Here is a 12,825-nt window from a genome sequence, read left to right as displayed (position 1 = left end):
TGAACATTTTAAATATCTATTTTTTTCATTATGAGTTTAAGTGGTGGAAAAAGATGTACGTTGTGACATATTATAAAAACTGACATTTAAAAATAAAAACTCAACATTTCTCTCTTAACTTATCCAACAGAGTCTACCATTATTTACTAAAAATATATGCAAACACGCTCATGTTTAAATGTCAGATAGTTTATAGTGTTCATTTCTCTCCTTAATTTGTATTTCCCTTCCACTTTCCCCATAGAATTTCATTCTAACTCTAATATGTTTATATGCTTTAAAATATTTTGTTTGCCTAATCATAATTATCTGTAAAAATATATATAAGTGTATGTTATTTTCTATGATGATAAGCGTCTATATATTAACACTTTTTAAAGATGAATTATCATTAGAATTTATCAAAACAATATATATATTTAAATTTTGGTAATTCTATTAAGACAAAAAGTAAACATTTTTGCTCGAAATACATTTATTAGTGAAATGGATAGTTTTTCCCTGTTATTTTTACTTATTACTGTTTTTGCTAGAGTAAGGCAAGATTTACTATCAGAACTGATAGAATTATTAATATCTATTGTTATATATTTAAGGACTGATAAATATTATTTATATCAATGGATCTTGAGGGAGTTTTGTCAGAGCAATGTCAAACAACTACTTGATTTCTTTCTGAATCATATCCCAAAAATCACCCAGTAATCTTTCAAAAAGTTTTACAAAACAATCAGTTATCTAGTCATTTAGACGACATTTTCTAATTTCTGAGAAATATTTTTTAAAAAGTGCTTTACCAAATTTATCAAACGGCTATTAATTATACCCATTACTCTTTTACTAAGAGGCACTGTATTTATCTTGAAAAACTAAAATGTTTGGAAAAGTTTAATATTGCTAAATTAAGCACACTTGACACTTATATTAGTAGTATATTTTTTGATAAAATATTTTAATCATCTCTTCTGTATGTTTTTACTTCAGAATTTTGAAACTTCAATTTAGTTCATTCACTTTATGGGAAATGTTCCCCATGTAGCCTAATTGGAAGAAATGGTCTTTATTGTAAAAGCCAATCCACACACGCTCTGCCTTTGAAAGAGTCTAATCTCATCTCTCAGTTGAAATAATTATGGTATTGGGGGCTCCTGTGATGATATCTTACTATGATTCTATCCCAAGATAGGTTGATAGCTCTTGCCATAGTGGGTTTTTGTTTTGTTTTCTGTTTTGTGGTTTTTGTTTTTTGTTGTTGTTTGTTTTTGTCTTTTTGTTTTTTGCCTGACAAAAGAATGCTTGCTCTCTGTTTTAGTCCATTTAGGATGTTACGACAAACTACCATAAACTGGATGGCTTGTAAACAACAGAAATCTATTTCTCTCAGTTCTGGAGGCTGGGAAGCTTATGATCAATGCACTGGCCCATTCAGCATCTAGTGAGGGACCTGCTTTTGGTTCAAACGTGGTGCCTTGTCACTAAATTTTCACATGGTGGAAGGGAAGAGGAGTCCCTTTGTCTCCTTTATTATAAGGACACTGATCCCATTCATAAGGGATCTACCCCCATGACTTAATCACAAATGTCCTAACTCCCAATACCATGATCTTGGGGGTTAGGATATCAACATACTAACTTTGGGGAGACACAAACACTCAGGCCATAGCATTCTTCATCAGTCTATCTCCTATACACTCACTGTTTGTTCTCATGGAAATCCCAGTCAGGAGAGACACACCCTTTGACAATAGTTGGGAAATGGGAGGGGCCAGATTACAAAATGAAATTTATCATCATTGCTATCACCCTCACTCCATGATACACCGGAATTCAAAACGTTCTAACATGAGTTCAAATACCCCATTTCTAGCAACACACTTCTTCCTTAACAGAAGTATGTACAGGATGGAAAAGATTTGAAGCCTTACCTCGGTTTATGGTGCTTTGATTAAAGAAGGACTACAGACAGAATATTTTTAAATGACTCCCAGTTTGACAATCCCCACTCCACCTCACCCCAAATACCTCCCTAGAGGGGTTTTACATCTGGGGCAAAGCACCACAGTTAGATTCAGAATGGCTGAGAGATGTGCCGTTTTGCATGTGTGAAGTGGGGGATGTTTTTAAAAGGGGATGCAGAAAAGGATGCCCTTCTGTGATTCCTCAGACACAAATACATTCTCAGGTAGATGGAGCCCTTGAAGACTAGCCTTTGAAATCCACGCACTGGAAAATCCTTGTGTGTCACCCAGTATGTACACCCCAGTATAAAAAATACTGGCTTTGTCCAAGCTTTTCATTACACTGAGAAGAAAGTTTAGGACCAGAGCAATCAGGTAACTTCTCAAGATCATAAAGCCAGTTAGTGACAGAACTAAAACTAGCACTGGAGTCTCCTCATTCCCAATCTGGTGTTCTTTTCACCATAACCACTAGCTCTGATATCATTTGTTATCATCACTGTCATCATCAACATGATCACAATTTTAAATAGTAGCTAACATTTATTAAGCTTTTACTCTATGCTAAGAGCTGTTTGAAGTACTTCATATTCATTTACTGCTTACATTAGCGAGTGACGTAGGTTATATTATTATCCCCATTTTGCAGATGAGGAAATGGAAGCTCAGAGAGGCAATGTGACATGCCCAAGATCACATGACCAGTAATTGCAGAAATAGGATTCAAATTTACAGCTGGCTCCAGGATTAACTCTTTCAACTCCTGTTTTCTGAAGTGTTTTCTACAAAATACTAGCCCTATAAAATGCTGTTAAAAGAGTCTGTGTCCAAATTGGTTTGATTATAGCTGTTTTCTCAGAATATTAATATAATTTAATATTCCATTAAAGACAATAAAAAGTCCTGCAGAAAAACCCATATCTACTTATCAGTGATTTCTAGAGAAATGTTTTTTCCCCAAATACTTATTAATATCCAATGAAAGGACCCCTATTAAAGAAGTCTGATTTAGACTTGATATTTATAATACTAGGTCAGTGGTTCTCAACCTCTGGAGGCTCCACCTCCAGAATTTCTGATTCGGTAGGTCTGGGGTACAATCCAAGAATCTGCGTTTCTAATGAGTTCCCAGATGATGCTGATGTGGCTAGTCCAGGGAACAAATTTTGAGAAACACTACAGTTGATACTGGAAAAATAAAGACTAAGAAACAAGCCTTGGGTTTGGCTTAAAGAAAAAAAGATACAGTTCCACTTAAAAATATCTACATCAAATTGTTGAAAATGTACTTTATAATGAGCAAACAGAAAATCTGTCCTTTAAGTAGAAATATATAATGAAAATATCAAACAAATGGACAGATGAAAAGGAAAGTTCAATCTCTTTAGGAAAACAAAAGATGAACAAAATAACATAAAGTGATAATTCTATACAATGGATTTATATTTTTAATTGTCAAATAGATGATCAAACTTAGATAATTCAAATAGGGATAATACAAGTTGATTATATTCCAGGGATAGTGTGTATTTTGAGCTTTATATGCATCATCTTCAACTTTTCAACAACTCAGAGATAGATTTTATTATTTCTGTTTCACGACCTAACTTTAAGGTAAACTTATTTTCTATAAACATTAGAATATGAATCACTATGATGAAAGTATTGGATTAATTACTGTGAATTCTTAGGTAAGATGCCTCAGATGTCTGTAGCTTCCATTTCCTTATCTGCAAAAAGATAAAGTACAACTCAGTGACTTCCGGTCACTAAGCTTTCATGAGTGCAAGAAAAAGTCAAGCTGATATTTTCTGAAGAGACTCAGATTGACTTCAGGGAGCAGAACTGGCCAAGTATAACTAAACCAAGCTGTTGGCTAGAGATCTGAGAGAAAAAGAATTAAAGACATCATCTATTTCTAGATGTATAACATATCATTACAATAGAAAAATGCAGCAAACTTTTGGAGAAAATAATGAAGAATAATAGCAAACAACAAAGATGCACACTTGATGATAATCCTTTTGATTCTACCAACCTTATTATTTTCAGCAGCAAATCACCTTGAGATATGTAAAGCTGTCTAACAGGAATGATTCAACGAGGATTTCTAGCAGTGTTTTGCAAACTTGAATGCACATTGAAATCACCTGAGAGCTTCAAAAAACAAAACAAAACAAAAAAACAAAATAACTGATGCCTGTGTCTTACCTCTAATGTAACTTAATTGATATGGAGTGTGGGCAAGACTTTGGACTTTTAAAAAAATAACTAGTTGATTCTAATGTACAGACAAGTTTGGAAACTACCAATTTACAGGGTTCTTTCCTGTGAGTAATTTTTAATTATATCCCCTGCTATAAACTGAAATGTGTCTCTTGCCCACAAATTTATATAGTGAAGCCCTAACCCCATGTGACTGTATTGAAGATAGAGCCCTTAAGGAGGCATTTAAGGTTAAATGAGGTCATAAGGGTGAAGCCCTGATTTTACAGAATTGTTACCCTTATAAAAAGAGAAAGGAACACCAAGATCCTCTTTCTATCATATGAGGACAAGGAGAGGAGGCAGCTATTTGCAAGCCAGGAAGAGAGCCCTCATCAGGAACCTTATAGGCTGGCACCCTGATCTTGGTCTTCCAGCCTCCACAACCATGAGAAAATAAGTCAATGTAATTTAAGCCACCCAGTCTATGGTCTTTGTTATGGCAGTCCAAGCAAACTAATACACCTCCTCTTCAACCCACCATTTCTGTTTCTGATCTACCCCTGATTCCTTCCTCCAGATGTTTGTAAAGCATCCTGAATCAGAAGTTACCAAAACAGAGTCACTAGCAAGGCACTAAACCTCTTTGAGTCTCAGTTTCTCCATCTGCATACTAGGGATATTAATTCCTGTCTCCCACAAAGGGGTTTTAAGGGAATCCAATTAAACCATGGGTATGAAATTATCTCACAGACAGTACAGCTATTCACATGGGCAATCTGTGTCTGGTTCTCACCACTTTTTCTTACTCAGCCTTCCTCCCTTTCAATCACCCACTTGACTTCTCATTTGTGTCCCTTCCTTAATTTCACCTGCCCAGTATGTCTCCTGCACACTGGGTCACCGGTCATTTGACCTCACTCCAACTCCCTGGCTGTTTCTCCTTTAGAACAGGTCTGCTGGTGACAAGTTCTCTTAATTTTCCTTCATCTGAGAATGCCTTTATTTTGTCTTTATTCCAGAGGGAGAGGGATATCTTTATTGGATATAAAATTCTGTGTCCATAGTTCTTTTCTTTCAGTACATTAAAGAGAGAAAAAAAAGAAGTTGTTCCACTGTCTTCTAGCCTCCGTGGTTTCTGATGAGAAATCGACAGTCATTTGTGTTGTTCCCTTATTTTGTATCATAGTTTTTCCTTAGCTGCTTCAATATTTTTTTTCTTTATCTTTGGTTTTCAGCAGTTTGATTATGCTGTGTCTGAATTGTTGATTTTTTTTTCTAGCTGTTAAAATCTGTACATTTATATCTTTTAACAATTTAGGGGTAATTTACCAATTTGGGGGAATTTTTGGTCATTGTTTCCTAAAATATTTTTTTTTTTTTTGCATGAATCTTTCTACTTCCCTTATGGAATTCTAGTGAAACAAATGTTAGACATTCTGATACTCAACAAGTCTCCAAGGTTCTGTTTGCCTTTTTCTCAATCTTTTCTCTCTTCAGTTTGTGTAACTCTATAATTAATCTTTCTTCAAGTTCATTGACTCTTTTTCTTTTTCTTTTCTTTCCTTTTTTTTTTTTTTTTTTTTTTTTTTGAGACATGGTCTTGCTCTGTTGCCTAGACTGGGGTGCAGCAGCATGATCATAGCTCACTACAGCCTTGACCTTTGGGGCTCAAGCAATTATTCCACCCCAGCCACCTGAGTAGCTGGGACTATGTACAAGTGCAAGACACCACATCTGACTAATTCGCTGTTGTTGTTGAGATGGGGTCTCACCACGTTGCCCAGGCTGGTCTTAAACTCCTGGGCTCAAGTGATCTGCCCACTTCAGCTTCCCAAAGTGCCAGAATTACAGGTGTGAGCCACTGCACTCAGCCTTCACTGACTCTTTCTTCTCTCATCATCACTCTGCTCTTAAGCTCATCCAGTGAATGTTTTAAAATTTTAGATATTGTATTTTTTACTTCTAAAATTTCCTTTGGGTTCTTTTCTGTGATCTCTATTTCTCTGCTTGAAAATGTCTATCTTTCCATTCATTTCAAGTTATTTACCTTTACCTCATAGAGTATACTTACAATAGCTACTTTAATGTCTTTGATCATTGCAACATTAGAGTCACCTTGAGGTTGGCATTTGTTGGTTGTCTTTTTTTTTAAGAATTGTTCACATCTCGTGGTTCTCTGTATGTTGCATGATTTTGGATTGTATCCTGAACATTTCGAATATTATGTTGTTTAGACTCTAAGTCCTGTTATGATTCTCTGTAGAATATTTTTGTTTTAGCAGGCAATTATCTCAGGTTCAGCATGCAAGTGCTGTCTGATTATCTGTAAGTAACAGTCACAGTTTAGTTTCTAGGGCCTCTGCTATCCTTTTTAGGGTCTTTCTCATCCATGTACATTTAGGGAAGAGCCTGAGACTTATATAGGTCCCCACATAGATCTCAGAACCATGGTGGCCTTGTCCTCTCCACGTCCCACTGAGGCTGAGGCTCAGCTAGGGGCCTCCATCTCAAACCAAAAAAGCTCTAGTTGCTAAGGGAGAGAGCAGATATCGAGTATTAAAACTCTGGAGGCTCCTTGCACAGTTCCCCCTCACCCTGATCTTGCACAAAGATGCAGGGCTGCTCCTGCTTACTTGGGACCTGCTGCCCTTGTTCTTGTCCCTCCCACTTCCCAATTTCCTGACTCCACACCAAGCATTTATACCTGCTTGTAATTCTGAATATGTCAACAAAGACTATTTTTTGCCTTTCTGAAGTTTTACCTGCCTTGGATCCTTAGATGATAAGCCCCTCTTTTATCCTCATCCTGTCATCTCTGCCTCTCCTAGTGAATTCTAACTGCTTATCTTCCACCAGGGGAAAATCCAAACAAAGGTACTTGAGGGTCTTCAACTCTATGGTACTCAAGATTACCTTCTTTTTCTCGCTGTTTATCAACCACTGGAGCTGAAATTTCTTCTAACTGTGCTTTTTCCTTGTCTTTCATTGCCAATTTCTCAGTTGAAAAGAGCAGGTATAGCTTCTGCATCAAATCAGTAGCTGTCCCAGAACCATTACTATGATTGTTCCCTAATACAAGGAAATGTTGCACCTGGGAATCAGATTCATCAAACAGCTCACCATTTTCTGTCTTTATTTCATATATCCCAGGAATAAGTCTGAAGTAATAGAGAAGAGAGATAAAAAAATTAGTTAGCCAAGTCCCCTGAAAGATTAAATGTGAATACCACCAGATCATATAAGAGGAACCCATTTTATGTATGTGATTGGAATAGTCCAAGTGCAGTTCACGAATGAAATTTGACTCATGCAATTTTCTAATATTCTGAAGGGAAATTAGACATTTGTCTCTGCAGTTTAGAATTCCAAACCAACATTAATTTCTATCATTAAATTTTTATTGAGTACTTAGGGTTGTACTTTGTAAAATCAAACTTGAAAGAATCCTTCCTGCCAATCCTCATATGTGTTTTATTTTCTAAATGGCCAAATGTCGTGTTTTGTTTTTTATGTTTTTATTCTGCTCTAAAATTGTTACATGGAATCTTTGATATAAGTTTTCTGTTTTGGCAGTAACCAATATTAGAGTTACGTTATCTAGTTACTGAAAAGGTACTAATAGGAGGCATTTTTGGTAAAACAAACAAAAATGGAAACATAGTTCTTTCAAATATAAGTCCTGTTCTATCTGTGATTAATTTCAGACCTGTGCTATCATCACAAACGAGTAGCATTTAAAACACACACACACACACTTGGATCTTGAAAACTAAAATGCTGTTCATTTCACAGTTTTCTTAAGGACTGTTTCCAGTTGTGGTATGATGCAAACTTGGAATTTCTCAACTCACAATACAGTGTTTTCTGTGCCACCATTCTCTGGATTGGGAGAGGTCATGTTAACACATGTGGCTTTCATATCTTTGGTGGGATATTTGTTGATGGCACCTGAAGAGAGAGTGGGCTGGTTAGTCTAAATTTTACCCATCTACATTATTATCTCACCCAAAGTCAGTTCATATTTTCATGTGGTTGGCAGTGTTTTTTCAGGAACAACTTTTATAACGGACTTGGCAAAATAGGCACACTCTAACATGGAAATTGTTTGTTCTTGGCAGAGTCAAGAAGATACAGCCAGTCATTGAATAAATAATTTCAATGCTCTATCACAAATTTGTGATATAATTTAAGGACATCTCTACATTCTTCCTATCATTTGTTTCTCTCCCTATAAAAGGAGGATCTTTCTAGAAGACTCTATTTTTTTAAAAAATTATTTTTTTATTTTTTATTTTTTGAAATTACACTTTAAGTTCTGGGAGAAGACTCTATTAGCTATTGAAATTGTCTGCCCTATTTATCTTGGGGTTGGGAGAAGCCACATTTTTACTTGCTACTAAATATAACTGCTAAATTCCAAGATTCCTGAGAACTATGTAAGCCCTGGGGCTTTACACATGCCAGAAAACCCGCATCCTTGTGATTCTCTAGTAAACTTGCAGCAGCTGCAGAGACCATTCAATGTAACCTCTGCCACATTCCTAATTCCCAGCACAGGCTAGGACTTGTTTGATGTTACAAGGTTTTGGATGTGCTGCTATATGCTTGTCTAAAATCATAACACATGGGCAGAGGCTAGGGCAGCCACCCTCAAAGCCCCACTGTGTAAAGAAAGACACCCTTAAAAATCCCTGCCAGCTGTCTGGAATAGAGGCTTTAGAGGAGATTTGTCCCTATGACTCATAAGAATTCAAGCAGAACTAAGGTTAATTTATAATGACAAGACAAAATAGAAGTCCTTGGAGTAGGTGGAGGGCAGTGTCACTGCTATATTATTTATTACAGCAGTACACCTTGCTAAGGGTTTAGTAATTAAAGTATGATTTACGAGATAAGAGCATAGCCCTGGGGTCAGATTGTGAGGGGTTGAGTCTAGAATTTACTAATTATTACTTGTGAGATTTTAAGCAGTTTATTTAACATTTCTGAATCTGTCTTTTTCACTTACAAAATGGGGTTATGAATACCTTCCTCTGAGGACTGCACTGAAGATTAAATGACACAATCAATTTAAAGAACCTGACACATAGTAAACACTCACAGGTTAGGGCTAAAGGGCACTTTTCATCCATCTGAGGATTTCCTGGCTAAAACTTTGGCAGTGCAGCAGCAAGGCTCATGGTCAAAAAATCTGGGAATTTTCTCTGAGATTTTTTTACTCCCTCCTACTCACTTATACTCTACCACCCTTAACTGAAGTGAGGATCATTTTACTAAGTCTGCTGATGGACTGTACACAGAAACATTAAATCTATCACAAAAGCAATCAGAGAATTAATGACTTACGTCTGATTAAATGGACAAATGGCTTGACAAACTTGATGATATAGTTCCAATCTGGCTTGTGGGTTCAGCCAAGTTGGACCAAGTGATGATCCAGAGGGTGGCTGGCTAATTCTTCCAATTCTTTGTCATTGTGTTTAGGGCCAAAGGAAAACACAAATATGGCGTAGCCTTGACACCTGGCTCTCAGAGACACATTCCTTAAGACTTCTTTGTCTAAAGGGTTGGTTTCACCAGCAGATACTACAAAGATAACTTTGTTTTTCCTCAGACTGGGGGTTCCTACAAAGACATTGTCAATTGTCCACTGCAAGGCATGGCCAATAAAAACATCTCCATTGAGCTGTTGAGAGTCTTGGAGATGATGTTTCATTTGGTGTATACTGTTATAAGTAACCAAATCAAATTCCAGGTAGACAGGGCATTCTTCAGTGTTAGGCATATAGCCTGGGGGAGAGTAGCTCAAGACAGCAACCCTGTCTCCTAAGGTGGAGGTCAGTGGATCGGGGGCGATGTGAAAGTAATCAGGCACTGAGGTTATAAAAGCTTTTACTTCCTTAAACTCATCACTTCCTACTCTTTGGGAAGCATCTATAAGGAAAGCCACATCCATGTAATATTCTTGAAGAGAGACATCTCCAGGTTCATTAGTATGATCTGGTTCTTCTTTTCTGCCATAATTTTCATGTCCTGCAACAGAATAACTCAAGTCATTCTTTTTAATGAAAGATAAGTTTGGAGCTCCTAGTCATAGATGGCAAATACACAGCATGAGGGTATTACCATGCTTCATTTCCATACTCATGGCAGACATCAATAATCACATTGCTCGTTCCCAGATGCACCCTCCAAATCTGCACCCACATAGCACATGCAGAGCCATTATCATTTGACACATATTGTCACATAAGAAAAAACCCATTTGCTATCCTATCTCAGATCTTTGTGAAAGGATTGATTTATCCTCCAGTGATTTTAATATGCAAGATGAGAAACATTCATTTTTAATGTACTCCACATGGCTAAAAACTTGGAGTACACATTTGCATGAAATTTAATTATATGTAATGACCTCAAGAGAAAGTATAGATACTAAAGTTACATTTATTGGTGGCATAAGCACAAAAACCTTTATATATGTATTCAAAATATATACCATACAGCAATGTCGTGAGAACAAGTATAAACAAGTGCTGACTTTAGAATCTAAATGCTGTGTGAGATATGACATACTCTAAGAAGCTGGTACTCAAAGTGCCTGCAAACAGTTCATCAGCCCACTTTAAGGTAAGGAGTTTGCACCATGATGTAAGTCAACTGTATTACTAAGCACACTGATTAGTTCAGCTGACATTTATTTATTTATTTTCATAGCAAGACTTTCTCTTTGAAGAAAACATTGTCTTGATTTATATTCTGAGACAAGCGTCTTATCTTGCTGCAGACCAGCACTTCAAGTAGCTCTGCTCTAAGCCTAAGGGATCATGAAGCCTGTCTACAATCATATGAATGATGGCTGATTGGTGAGGCGGCAACAGGAAACGCCAGCTCGGAAAGACAGGAAGTAGATGGCCAATGTTCTTTGGTTTTATGAAAGAAGTGAATTTGTGAACCTAATCAAGAAAAAGTAGATTTTTAACTGGCAGAAATGTATTGATCTCCATTTCTACTCAACCCTTTGTTAGATACTTTTACATTATTTTAATTCTCACAACAAATGAGTCAACCTTTATTAATACTATAAACCTAATATAGAAATAAAATGTCAAAGAAAATACCCCACCACCATGGGTGAAGTTATTAACTGTGAAAATGCTTTATTAGATAATGTTTGATGGTTAAATGGGCCTGCCTTCCAGTATAAATTCCATATTATCCCTTTTGAAATCTATTGTTGGATTTAACTTGCTAAAATTTTCTTTAGAATTTTGCATCTATGTTCACATCCTTATGAACGATGTTCTGTAGTTGGTCGGTAGTTTCCCTTTCATGCGATGTATTTGTCTGGGTTTGGTATCGGGGTAATCTGGCCTCAAAAAATGAGTTGGGAACATTCCAAATCTATTCTTTTAGCTATTTTGAAATATGCAATAAATTATTGTTAACTGGTGTTAACTTTAAAGTATATAATAAATTATTGTTAACCATGAGAACACTAGATCTTATTCCTTCTAATAAGTATTTTGTGCCCATTAACCAGCTCTTCTTTATTCCTGCCTCCCTGTTAGCCTTCCTAGCTTCTGTTAACCACCATTTTATTCACAGATATCCCAGTTATCCAGATTTGATCATTACACATTGAATGCTTCTATCAAAATATCACACGTACCCCAAAAATACGTACAACTATTATGTATTCATAAAAATTAAAAATAATAAAATGAAATAAGTGAGTTGTGAAATATTCCCTTTTCTTTAATGTTCTGGAAGAGTGTTCATAGAATTGGTATTAGTTCTTCCTTAAATTTTTAGTTGAATTTACCAGTGAAATCATCCATACCTGGAGTTTTCTTTATGGGAAGATTTGAACTACAAATTCAATCTCATTAATAGGTATAAGGCTACTTAGGTTATTTCTTCTTGAGTAAGCTTTGGTTGTTTACACGTTGCGAGAAATTTGTGTATTTTACCTAAGCTGACTTACAGGCAAAAGATTGTTCATGGCCGGGCGCGGTGGCTCACGCTTGTAATCCCCGCACTTTGGGAGGCCGAGGTGGGCGGATCACGAGGTCAGGAGATCGAGACCATCCTGGTTAACACAGTGAAACCCCATCTCTACTAAAATTACAAAAAATTAGCCGGGCATGGTGGCGGGCGCCTGTAGTCCCAGCTACTCGGGAGGCTGAGGCAGGAGAATGGCGTGAACCCGGGAGGCGGAGCTTGCAGTGAGCGGAGATCGCGCCACAGCACTCCAACCTGGGCGACAGAGCGAGACTCTGCCTCAAAAAAAAAAAAAAGGTCATTCACAATATTCCCTGAAATATTCATAATATTTCAATATCCTTGAATACATCTCCTTTCTCATTTCTGATATTGGGAAGTTGTGTCTTCTCTTTCTTCCTGGTGAGTTTGATTATAGATTTATCAATTTTATTGATCTCAAAAAACAGCTTTTGGGTTTATTGATTTTATTGTTTCTCTTTTTTCAATTTCACTGAATTCCACTTCTTTTTTCTATTTTCTTTCTTCCACTTACCTTGGGTTTATGTGGTTCTTCTTTCTCTGATTTCTTAAGATAGAAGTTGTGATCATTGATTTGAAACATTTCTTCTTTGTCAATATAGGCATTTAATGCTATTTATTTCCTCCTAAGTAC

General features: G+C 36.4%; 1 protein-coding gene across 1 annotated transcript in view; it reads right to left on the bottom strand.

The window, feature by feature from the left end:
• Window positions 1–3,659: 3,659 nt before the first annotated feature.
• COL6A5 (collagen type VI alpha 5 chain) overlaps window positions 3,660–12,825 on the bottom strand; it is a 93,596-nt gene continuing 84,430 nt past the window's right edge. The window contains 4 exon segments of the mRNA XM_023207395.1: window positions 3,660–3,688; window positions 7,080–7,324; window positions 8,018–8,114; window positions 9,513–10,199. Of these exon segments, the coding sequence (XP_023063163.1) occupies window positions 3,660–3,688; window positions 7,080–7,324; window positions 8,018–8,114; window positions 9,513–10,199 (1,058 nt within the window).

This window comes from Piliocolobus tephrosceles, chromosome 2 (genome assembly GCF_002776525.5).
Source record: "Piliocolobus tephrosceles isolate RC106 chromosome 2, ASM277652v3, whole genome shotgun sequence".
NCBI lineage: Eukaryota > Metazoa > Chordata > Mammalia > Primates > Cercopithecidae > Piliocolobus > Piliocolobus tephrosceles.
This window is presented reverse-complemented; position numbering and strand designations above follow the sequence as displayed.